At 36.2% G+C, this 13,062-nt stretch overlaps 1 protein-coding gene across 1 annotated transcript; it reads right to left on the reverse strand.

The window, feature by feature from the left end:
* Positions 1-6,443: 6,443 nt before the first annotated feature.
* On the reverse strand, positions 6,444-8,814 carry LOC140822930 (cyclic dof factor 1-like). Its single transcript, XM_073183921.1, has 2 exons — positions 8,592-8,814; positions 6,444-7,894 (listed from the first exon to the last, which is right to left on the reverse strand). Exons 1-2 carry the CDS (start codon positions 8,703-8,705, stop codon positions 6,635-6,637), a joined length of 1,374 nt encoding a protein of 457 aa, XP_073040022.1. The 5' UTR covers positions 8,706-8,814; the 3' UTR covers positions 6,444-6,634.
* Between the last annotated feature and the right edge of the window lie 4,248 nt (positions 8,815-13,062).

Raw genomic sequence — 13,062 nt, forward strand, 5'->3', positions numbered from 1 at the left:
GAGAACTGAACAAGGATGTTCTCACACACCGAGGGAAAATAGCTCCTAATCTAAGCTGATATAACTTTGGTATCCCTCTGGGCTGATTGCTTCTGAAAGCTGATGTGAAATATGCGTGCCCTTTCTTTTCTCTCTCGAAGAAGATTTTTGTTTAGTATCTCGTTCTTTTTCTTCAGCTTCTTCTTATTTTCTTGTTTTGAGTCTTCACTGATCTTTTCGTTATATAGGCGGGAAAACTAAACGTACAGTGAGACTCATTTATTGTATCTGTTGCATCTTGAATTCGTTTCTTGGACTTTTTGTCTCGACTTTTCGACTACCCTTCTGAAACATTTTGTCTTTAATCCTCTGATGCAACGTCCATTATTTTCCTTTGACTGGACAGTGGTTTTGTACCTTCATGCACAGCTGGAATCCACTGAAAAAGTTTGTCTTCATCTACAATTGAAAGATTCTGACTGATGCTTCGAACTGGTCAGCTGAACTGATCTTCAGTTGGGCTGGTGAAATCAGTTGACTCGTCATTTGAACTGATTTCACTCTCGTTCAGTTGAACTGATCAGCTGGGTTTCTTCATTAGTTGAACACTCCTTCGGCTGGCCAGGCTTTTGTGGTTCTCCTGCTGAACCACCTATCAACTGGTCGTCTGGCGGCTGCGACGGTGGTCGGTGGGCGGGGGCTCTTTGGCGGCTGGTCAGTGGCCGGCCGGTGGCCGGAGGAGGGGTGGTCGGCCGGCGACTGCGGCGATGGTCGGCAGAGGGGGTGTTCGGTTAGCGGTCGGTGGAGGGAAGTGGTGGTGAGTTTGGATATAGGAGAAGGGTAAAATTGAAAAAATATGATCAATTAAGAGTTGGATAAATAATCTTAGGGGGTGAGGAGTAATTATTTTATTACAGTTAATATTACGTAATTTTTTATAAGAGGAATTTACTTGGTTAAATAAAAATCCTGCCAAACATGGTATTAAGTGGGTTAAAAAACCATAAACCCGCCTAATCCATTGTACCAAACGCCCCCTAAAGAAATGTGTTGGAACATTTCATGTTCTCAATCTTGATTTTGATGTTAACAAAACCTGTTATTGTATTTCTAACATATTTACTCAAGTGTAAAGTTGCAAACACAGCAAGCTGAAACTGAATTCTGCACAAACTGAATTTCTGGCAAGTTTCGGTGTTTTGATGATATCTCTCAGCTGGATGATCCAAATGACAATCCGCCAATTGGACTGATCAGAAAACTCAATTTGGAACAAGTCGTATTTCACGTCAGTTGGGCAAAATCGGATGGTATCATGGTCTAACTGATCGCTCAATTACCTAACTGATCACACGAAAACTGCAATCAGTTGGGTTCGACCAGCTGTGGCATTTTGGTCATATATCTCAGCTCGGTTATGAAAATGAAGCGATTCAGTATGCATTGGAAAGATAAGATGAACATCTACAAATCATCTTCAGAAGTCGAAGTCTGAATCGAAGCTTAAGAGGCTGATAAATGGCGATGAAGCTACTGGTTCTGCACAAACTGAAATCAGCTAGGAAATTAGCACACCAGCTGAAACTGAACCAACTGAACCAGCTGCTGACCAGCTGAACTGAACTAGCTGCTGACCAGCTGAACTGAACTGAACCAGCTGCTGACCAGTTGAACTGAACGACCAGTTGAGTTGACCAGAGTTGACCAGTTGACCATAGTTGACAAGTCGGGAAATTGCCCAGCAAGCTGAATTTGACCATTGCAATTCCAGAAACAGTACAGAAACTTTTCAAACAGTCATATTCTTGTGTCTAACGTATATATCATTGTTGGGGCTTATAAATACAACATTTTGAAGATCAAACAAGAGCTTTTGAAGGGATTCAAAGCATGGGCACCAGCTGAACTGAACTGAACCAGCTGCTGACCATGGGAAAAATGACATATCTCCTTGCTCGAGTGTCCAAATGACAAACCGATTTTTGCGTTGCAAACTAGACTCGTAGAGGTTTACAGCGGTATAAAATTTGTAGCCTAATTATGCACGAGAAAATACAGTTTATTTGTTGAAGACAGAGCATATGTGCTGCAGCAAAAAATGAGCCATGGAGAAAATTGGTTAGTTATCCATCTTCTTTTACATTTTTCAAAATTTCAAAAATATAGGGGGAGAACTCATTATAAAATTAATGAGTAGATTATTTTTAAATATTGAGGGGGAGAAAATTTTGTCTAAAATGTTTTGAAAATATGACTTTTTGATTCACACAAAAAGGGGAAAAATATGTTAGTTGAGTTGATTGTTTATCCAAGTTTTGTGATCATCAAAAAAGGGGAGATTGTTGGAACATTTCATGTTCTCAATCTTAATTTTGATGTTAACAAAACTTGTTATTGTATTTCTAACATATTTACTCAAGTGTAAAGTTGCAAACACAAGAAGCAAGCTGCAACTGGATTCTGCACAAACTGAATTTCTGGCAAGTTTTGGTGTTTTCATGATATCTCTCAGCTGGATGATCCAAATGACAATCCGCCAACTGGAATGATCAGAAAACTCAATTTGGAACAAGTCGTATTTCACGTCGGTTGGGCAAAATCGGATGATATCATGGTCTAACTGATCGCTCAATTACCGAACTGATCACGCGAAAACAGCAATCAGTTGAGTTTGAGCAGCTGCGGTATTTCGGTCATCTCTCTCAGCTCAGTTATCGACATGAAGAGATTCAGTATGCATTGAAAAGATAAGACGAAGATCTACAAATCTTCTTCAGAAGTCGAAGTCTTAATCGCAGATTAAGAGGCTGATAAATGGCGATGAAGCTACTGGTTCTGCACAAACTGAAATCAGCTAGGCTGATTTCAGCACACCAGCTGAAACTGAACCAACTGAACCAGCTGCTGACCAGCTGAACTGAATTAGCTGCTGACCAGCTGAACTGAACTGAACCAGCTGCTGACCAGTTGAACTGAACGACCAGTTGAGTTGACCAGAGTTGACCAGTTGACCATAGTTGACCAGTCGGGAAATTGCCCAGCAAGCTGAATATGACCGTTGCAATTCCAGAAACAGTACAGAAACTTTTCAAACGGTCATATTCTTGTGTCTAACGTATATATCGTTGTTGGGTCTTATAAATACAACATCTTGAAGATCAAACAAGAGCTTTTGAAGGGATTCAAAGCATGGGCACCTAGCATGAATATATCAGCTAGTTGAGAGCACAAGCCTTTGTGTGAGGATACATTTGAGATGTACACTGTAAAGGATAAATTCCTTACACACAATCACTCAGACATATACAAGAGAGTTAAAGTTCAAAGATTAGTTGAGTGAGTCTTGCACAAAGACGTAAAACTTGTGTATGTAGTCTTTGCATATGAGACATTAAACAATATGCTGATTGTGAGGTGCTGCCTACAATCTTGATTGTTAGGAGTTCAGTTTAGGCAGTGGGTAAGTCCTAGCTGGATGGGTTTGTACAAAGAGTTGTATAAATCAAAGTCTTCTAGTGAATCCTTCCTAAGGGGAAGAAGGGGTGACGTAGGAGTATTTAAATCTCCGAACATCCATTAAAAAATTCGTGTCTATTTGTTTATTGCATTTGCTTATCATTTTCATTGTTTTAAGGAAGCATTGTTGAAGCATTTTATGTGTTCTTCAAATACAAAAATATTGCATACAAGTGTTTGATAAAATGCTTCAACTAAAATATTTTTATTCATTCAACTTGTATATATTTTAAATGGTTTACAAAATATTTAATCGGTTTCTACGAAAGATTATTTCGAGTATCTTCCATTTGGTTTTTAACCAAACTTGATTTAATTCATCGGTGTTCAATATTTCAAGAACCGAGCTATTGTAGCTCAATGGTGCTCCCCCTAATCGATCCCAACAAAATGGTTAGACATAAAATAGTGCGGAAAACGGTATGATTGTTTTTTTATTGTTATATACTCAAATATATAAAGTAAACAAGATAAATAAATGCAGTAGATTAAATGACTCGTGATATATGGAAGTTCGAAGGCAGAATCTTTCTATGTCTCCAATTCTTCTTTCTAAGAAAGAATTCACTAGAAGACTTTGGTTTTACAAATCATGTATAACAACACGCTTCAACCTTAGATCTTATCAATTGCCTAAGTTGAAACTCATAGTATCATTTACAATTGGGGCCTTTTGTCAAACAACCAAAACAACACAAAAGTAATAAAAGAATGAATCCTAAGATTCAAAGTATTTGCAACTCTTTGAACTATTTCTGGCAGAAAAAGGTCGAGTGGTTGTCTTCAAGTTCTGAAAGATCCTTTTAAATCTGATAATATCTTGAAATGAGAGATTTTGAGTAGTGTAGAGTGAACATGAGAAGTGTGCTAAAAAATCTTTGAGTATTCAAGCTTTTTGAAGCTTTGAATGTGTTTGATCTTATTGTTTCTCTTGTTGAATTATTGCTTGCATTCTCTATAATTAATACTGAAGTTCTTTTCTCGTTCAATAACTCTTTGTACTGTATCGCGACAATATGGACAAATCGTTGTCACATACTGTAGCTTTCATTAAATGTTCTTTAAGCTTTTGCGATATTAAAACCCACTTTATTTAAAAGAAATTAGACTACAGAATGATGGAATGCTTTATGTTATATGAAAGTTGGTATGATATTTACAATCTTTCTATTTTAAGCTATCGTCTAATCTGTTGACTTGCACAAATATCTTTAAATCTATTCAGCTGTAAATTGCTCTAATTTCTCAATGAGTAGTCCGGTCGGGTGACATATTTGTCTTTTGTTACTATTAGATAATCATTGAAACGGTTGAATAACTTTACTGAGACCGGTAGACAGACTTAGTATCTTGCGACCGTTTACCCAACCCTAGAAGTCGATAGCATATTCGTGTTTTTGGCAGAAATGTTGATGACATGTAAATGCAAGTAAAATGAAAACTTGTTGTAATACAATGAATTGTGGTTTGTTGTCAACAAAAATCTAACCGAAACCATAATAAAAGTAAATGATGTCATTAATTTTTGCTCCATATCTTGGACTCGAAAATTGTGTAGAGTTGCTAACACGTGTTCCACTAATATCTGAATTTTGAATTAAATATTAATTCAACAACAGTTATTATCAAATCAAAAGAGAAAATAAAAAGTTGCTTTCAATTTGTTTTTTTAAAAAAGTTCACATTATATTCACCAAAGTGGACATTAAAATATTGGCTCAAACTTTTTGGCAGGGTGTTTTGTTTTGGTAAGAAAGCTACATGACCAATAAATTAATTAAAGAAACATAAATGCGACATGTCAAGTCCGCGTCATTTATTAATACGAGTAGTCTCTACAAACAAAACTATTAATTATATGATTATATACATATGAGATCAATAGATATCACCCACCATTAAAATAAAAAATAATATTTTTAATATACAAATAATATTTTTTATGAATTTGAATATAATCTCATAAATTTTTTTGTGTAATTATATATTAGTTATAATCTAATGATTATAAAATAAAAAAATTTAAAAGCTATATTAATATTAAAAAAAGTAGAAATAATATATAATATTTGATTATAACTTGTTGTAGTACTTTTTTCAATAAGTATAGATATTTTTAAGAGGTAAATATAATTTTTTGTGATTATATCGTGATATCACGAGTTATTATTATTGTGTGAGCCTCATGTGAGACTGTCTCACGGATCCTAATCTGTGAGAGGGGTCAATCCTACTCATATTCACAATAAAATGTAATACTCTTAGCACAAAAAATAATATTTTTGCATGGATGACCCAAATAAGAGATTCGTCTCACAAATACGACCCGTGAGACCGTCTCATACAAGTTTTTGCCTTATTATTATTACTAGTGTCATGATACATACTATACGTTCTTATATAATTGAAATAATTATCAATTATTTTTGTATATTTTTTTTTATTATAAATGATATAAAAATTTAATGATATTGATAAATAAAAATAAATACATTTTACAAATTTAAAATATTTTTTTAAGGTATATAAGATACGTTATACCAGTACATGAAAGTTAATGAGTCTACAACTCACTTGCTTTATAATATAATAATAATATATAGATTATGCACCTGACATTTAAAAACATGTCAAAACCTGTCTGAGACGGTCTCATGGGTCGTATTACTTTTTATTGTGAATATCGGTATAATTGACCCGTTTCACAGATGAAGATTCGTAAGACCGTCTTACAAGAAACCTACTCTTAAAAACATTGTGTGAAATATTAAGGTGGAGTCATTTTTGGCGATTATATCAAATTACCCCTCTGTTTTTTTAAAGCTATTTTCTTTGTTTCTTTTATTTTTAAATAAAAAATAAAAGAAAAAGGCATTGTTTGAAAAGATCAAGCTTCTACTTTTAAGATTATTCAAAGTACAAAATCAAAAGCTTGTACATCTCTTCCCTTGAGGTCAAAAGCTTTCTACGGATAATATGTACATGACAAAATACAAAATACAAAAAACGACCTTCAAAGGTAAAAACATTGAGAATTCACAAAATCCATCCATGTCCCCAGAGGGATCGACTGATTAATCTGATATGTTGAATCGAAGAAGCAGATTCGACGCTTATCGATGACTGATCAAAAAACAGTTTAGGCACTCTCTTGAAAATTGATGGACCGAGACAACGCTGCCGGATTGGCTTGCATTAACACCGGCGAGGCGTTAGCCGCCATACTCTCCTTCGGGTCACACTTCGGTTGCAAGGCATTGAAAAGACCTTTCCTACTTGTTGAGTCATACTTGATTCCCAATGTTGCCCATATAGAACTCTTTGCAGCTTCTTCAGGATCATCGATCCTCAATGTCTTCGGTACCACGATCGAGCTATCCGAGTTCCTCTGTCTAGATTTGTGTTCACCCTCTGAACTGTTCGGATTTAGAAATTCCCCGTTTCTTGAATGCTTGCCAAGAGGAGAACTCGGGCTACAACTTGTCTTGTTTTGGTTTGCGGTAGGATGTGGAACTGATATACATGGAATGTTCCAAGAATTAGGTGCAACATAGTTCAAATACGGTGAAGGGTAGAAAGGCATCGGATTAAATCCGGGAGGTGTGAAAATGCTTGGTAGCGGAACTGCTGGATTCCAGGACAACTGCCATGGGAACGCTGGAATACATGGAAGAGGAGATTGAAATTGGTTAATATTTAGCACCACCGGTTGTTGCAATCCGTTTTCGCCTCCATTTGCCACTGAACTCGAAGTTTTGACAGAGGATCCTATAGATCGATCATCAGCGTTATCACCATTTCTGCAGGAAACCGATCCTCCATTTGGCATGTTTTTATCCTCAATTTTCAAACCAGAAGCCATGGATTTACACAATGGAGATTCAGGACCAAAGGACAGCACAGTACCATTCGATTTAAATGTCTTCTGATGAAATCCATCATAACCATCAATCGTAGACGCGTGGAGGGCTTCAGAAATCGTCAGGTGGCGACAATTTGAGGCTGAATTCTTGTTCTTCCTTCGACCAGCCCCAACTGGAAGGTTCCTCATCGTGCCTCCAGCGGTCCAATACCTCTGACAGCTCTTGCAAAAGTGACGAGGTTGGCTAACATTGTAGTTGTTGTAGTAACAGAATTTAGTGTCCATGCTATTGCAACGCGGGCACGGCAGGATCTTGTCAGGCTTCTTGAGAGTCTTTTGCTGCGTATTCATTGCATCGCTCTGCCCGTCATCCCTCTTGGTATGATTAAGCAACACGAAATCTTCGTCGATCGAGGGAGTTTTCGGATTGTCATCTGTCTCAGATACTGGAATAAGATTCTGAAATTCCTCGGCTTCATCTGAAGTTTGGTCCTTCTCCCCTGACTTAGTCTCCGAGATTTCCCCTGATGATTGCTCCTGAAAATTTTAGGAAACATTTCATGAGTTGCGAGTACAAATTATCAAAAAAGTTCAAAGATTCCAATCTCTCAACTACCATCAGATCATGACATTATTGTCAGACAATTAGTGAATTGATGGAACAAAATTCCCACCAGAGCTAGATCATAAATATACCGAAATTCTCCATGTTGTATATTTGATGACTAATTTATTTAAATTTTATAATATAATGAAAAAGAATAACTTTCACCCACTTTTTGGAACTGGAGAAACATAGAAAATTCAGGGAATTTGAGGCCACAGAACTTTCTGGAACTCTTATACCACAAGAATAATAACTCAAAGATGAAAAAAATAAACTATATATTACCAGAAGAAGAAAAAAATGGAATCACCAACATTATTTTAAACACCAAAATCACAATGTATTAACTCAAACTTTGAATGAAACTAAAAATTTAAAGCATGATGATAAAATATGATGACTGAACTGAACCTGGAAAGAATCCAGATAAAACAGGTAATGAATCTTTCGACTCCAAATCAAAAACTTAATACACCAAAAACAATCAAAACCCAGATTTTGCAACTGAAAAAGGAACTATCTTTCGAGCGAAATCCAACTATACTCAACACAGTGATTTAGCATCCGGGAGATTTCTTAAACCTCGAAACAAACGCTGAATCCCAAAACATCATACAAACCCTGTACCTCTTCGCAATCGACCCGCTTGCACGAGTTGGGATATTCCTCCCCGGCGGCATCTCCCCCGTTCTCCGGTAGCAAGATCTTCCGGCCGAACAGCTTAATCTCCGGGTCCTTCATCAGGCGATGTCGTTTTGCAGTTGGAAAGAGTGATGACAAAATCCAATGGAGGAAGAAAAAGTTGCGGAAAAGGCTTCGTTGGCAATGCTCAGTGAGAGGATTTTGATGTATCTGTGATCAAATTCAACGAAGACAAAGGGATTTTAAATGGATGTGGGAGCCACGTCAGCCTGTTCCTATTTTCCTTAGCCACAAGTTTTTTTTTTTTAAAATTTAATGTTTTTTACAATTCATATCTTTGATTTTATAAAAAATAATTTATATATTATTAATTTTTAGACTAATTTTTTTATTCTGACTTGAGGTGAAACTCAATTTTAAATACATGTGTGAGTTGGTGTATCGTGTCTCAATTTTTTTTTATTAAAAAAAAGATATTTTATATGAAATAATTATTATCATTTTCTATGTTTTAAGATCAAAGTAATATTTTTGAAATAAGACATTAAAAAGCAATATATTATTAGTTCCAATTATATTAATAAGTACATGAGAATTAAATATAAAATTCTCATCTATATACTATTTATAATACATGAGGAGACTAGAGTAGTTATTTTTGAAGTAAAAAAAATATTGTATCTTCATTTAATTAAAAAATATCATAAAAATATGTTTTAGTAACTTCGTATTTTATCTATAAAAAAAACTCATATAAGACCATATCATCTGTCAATTTTGTAAAATCGATATCATATCATACACAATTCATTAAAAAATATTATTTTTTATATCAAAGATATTATTTTTTTGCTTTTAAAGAGTGCTAATAAGCTCAGATTGTAGCCTTGATTGCTACGAGTAATTCAAATGAAAGTGAGCTGAGATTTTGACAGAGTAACAGCAAGCTTAAGATTGAATGATCGTCTCTATGTTCTTCTGCTGTTCTTCAGTCATATTGATACTTCGCTTTCAACGGTAACTTTGATATGCGTTTGAATTCTAGTATCCGTTGAATGCCACTTCATCATTTGTTGGGCAATGTTCTCTTCATTGATTGTAATACGGCTCTTAATTGCAGTAGCCGAAGTACGTTGTTCTATGCTGTAATGATTGAGGTGCGGCTTTCCATATTCTCTTGCTGTTTACTATGTTATTTTGTCGGTTGAATGTTCTTTCCCGAGAAGCATTCAGTTGAGAACAGTTTTGACTGAAACTTATGCGGCTGAGTATATTAACTGATCGGTTTCCTACTGATCAGTTTTCTTCATTTGTTCAGCTGCTTTCAGTTATTAAATGTTCAGTTGTCTCATAGTTCAGTTAATTTCTTCAGTTCTGTCAAACTCCGAAATTTGGTTTCCAACAATTTCCCCTTTTTTGGTGTTTGACAAAACTAAGCATATATTAACTGAAGGATTGAACTTTTATAGACTGCTTCTCAAAAAGTGTCTCAAATGAACTGCTAAATCTGAGTCATACTACACTTCCCCCTTTTTGTCAAACTGAGCCATGTGAAGAGATAATTGTCGAACTTTAGTAGATAAGATGCCGACATCGGCTGAAATACTGGAGATGGCAGTAGGAACTGAGGTTTGCAGTGAGTCTATTTTGTTTGCAACAGATGTTTCTATTCTTTCAACTCGTTGGTTGATCACATCTTGAGCAACGAAAAGAGCAGCAGTTGTTGCTTTGTTCGGCTTGTGTTCTATGGCAACTGAAAGTTCAGTTACAACTTCTTGAATATTCTTCAGCTTTGCAAAAACAAAATCTTCGGATCCATTCAGCTTTACAGAATGATAGTATTGTGTTGACTGAATGGATTTGATGGCATCCATTATTTGATTCATATTTGTCTTGATGGTATTGATTTCATTGAACAGTGCTTCTGAATTTGAGATTTCAGGAGACATGACTCCTATATCTTCCTGATCTGGCATTTGTTCTGGAGGAGTGAAAATTATCATAGTGCGATCAACTGTCTCTTCTTGACCTTGAGATGAAGAAGGTTGGTTCTGAGCAAGAGAGACACTTTGTTCTAGAATAACAGGGTTATCTGTGGTAACTGCTATTGGAGAATCATGGATTTGTTCTTCTGTTTGATTGACGACTGAAACTTGTGGTGGTTCTTCAGTTTGAAGATTTCCAACATTGGGCAACTGTTCTTCCACAGATTTAGGGAGTGTTTCCTCTTGATTCTGAGTGAGCACTTCAGTTTGCTCTTCAGTTTCAGATGTTACTTGCTGAACTGTTTCTGAATCAACAAAAAATTGAGTTGGTTCTTCATTATCAGAGAATTGAATATGTTCTTCAGCAATAAAAGTTTGAACCGGGTCTTCAGATGTAACCAGAACTTCTTGTTCTTTTTGTTCAGTCAGAGGATCAACTGATTCAAGATTATGTGCTTCAGTTTGAGCTTCCTGAGCAACTGACTGAATGATTTCATCGATATTGGCGAAGGTAAGTTTAGTCTCAGAGTACAAATGTTGATCCCCGGCTGTTGTTTGTTGAACCTCCTGGGCTGATTTTTCAGCAATGAGATCTTCAGAATATTTATTCTTCTGAGGTGATGAAGATTTGTATTCCTCTGTTTCTGAAGATTTTTCTGGAAAAACAAGTTCTTGATCTTGTTCCCAAAACCTTATTTCCCTTTGTAGACCACTAAGATCTGCATCCAGTTGAGTGAACACAGCTCTATCTTGATATGCAGTTGGCCCTGTGGGGTTGTAGTTTTCTTTCAACTGTCTAACCATCTTAGTCAGTTGATTAGCCCGTATTTGATCAAAGAAATATTGTCTCATTTCCAGTGCTTGAAGAATGGTAGCAGCTTTAACTACCCTCAAAACTATCTTTTCTAGTTTAATAAACATCTTCAATTTGGATTTGTGCTTCAGTTTCTTGGCAAAAATTTCAGTCCTGAAGCTTTTCCAACGGTCAAAGGCTGTGAGTTTTGATGTGGCAAATGTATTTACCTCTTCCCATATTAGATCGATATGAGTTTGAATGGAGTGAGATGGCCTTGGTTCCTCCTCAAGCTTGCTTTTTCCCTTCTCCGTGGTTAAAATATAAGGAATTTGTAAGCCAGATTTTGTAGACTCCGCTGGTTCCTTCAATGTGACGCCTTTTGGTCTAGCTTGAGGTAAAATAGTGGGTTGATTTACACTAGTGAAGGGAGCTTTACTCTCGTGGATATCTTTTCAGTTGGAATTGTATCATCAGGAGGGATGATCTGCAATGGAATAGCCTGAATAGGTGTTTCAGCAGCTGACTGAGATGGTTTCTTAGTAATGGTTGGTCCCACTGCTGGTATTGGTTTGGTTCTTTGTGTCCGTGGTTTATTGATAAGTTTGGAAGATGTAGTTTTCTCAGAATATGATTCACTGAGAATCAGTTTTCGCTTTATAGCCTTCAGTTGGGCCAGCGTCTTGGCTCTCTTGACTGATTTAGGAGCAGCTTGCTGCATTCCAATCTCCTTCTTGACTTTTACGAATTGTTTAGGCGAGAGATCCATCTTGGTTTTTGGTGGCAATATATTCTTGGCAGTGAATATCTTGAATTTGGAGAATTTTTCAGCATTGTTAGCTACCAGTCCTTTGAGTTTCAGAATATAACTGATTGGAATAGCAAACCTCCTGGACTGTTTTGTTGATTGAAGCATATTCTTTAGAATGCTGAAAATAATGTACCTCTAGTTGGCTTTCTTCTCACCCATGATGATTGTCATCACCTGGAATTTCTCAAGAGTGAGAGCTGCATATGAGCCAGCTTTGGCTAGAATTCCTTTTGCTATAATATCAGCCAACAACTGAATTTCTGGTTTCAGTTCTTTCTTTGGGTCGGAGACTTTGATTTTCCGCCCATCAGCAGATAATGAGGATTGCATTTGCTCAATATCAAATGTTTTAACTTCAGAGAAACTTACATATCTATCAGTTGGCAAGGAAAATATTTCTCCAAAGTTTTCTTCAGATAAGATCAGCAACTGATCATTGATAGTAACAACGATGTTTCCTTCAACAGTAACATACCCTTTCAGATAGAATTCATTCACTTCCTTCGAGTATATTTCTTGTGAAGATTGTCCCAAGAACATCCTGAGTCCATCAGATTCAATCTTCAGAAAGACATTTTTGATATCATCTTCTTGAATGGATAAGACTGAGTCAAAGTCGATTGCCATGGCATTCATCACGTGAGCAGGGATCTGATTAGCCATTTCGGAAGGTAGGATGATCTGAAATTGGTAGAAAATAAGCTTTGGAGATTAGTATGCTCTTAGAACTGATTGTATGCGTGAAGGTGAAGAACTGAATTGAAGCGGGCATAGTACATTTGAGCGTGACTGTTCAAATTTTGGACACGTGTCAGTCCATAAAAATTTTGAATAAAAAATAGGTGTACATGTGCTGTAATCGTGTGT

Source organism: Primulina eburnea, chromosome 2 (assembly GCF_022965805.1).
Source record: "Primulina eburnea isolate SZY01 chromosome 2, ASM2296580v1, whole genome shotgun sequence".
In the NCBI taxonomy this organism is placed as follows: Eukaryota; Viridiplantae; Streptophyta; class Magnoliopsida; order Lamiales; family Gesneriaceae; genus Primulina; species Primulina eburnea.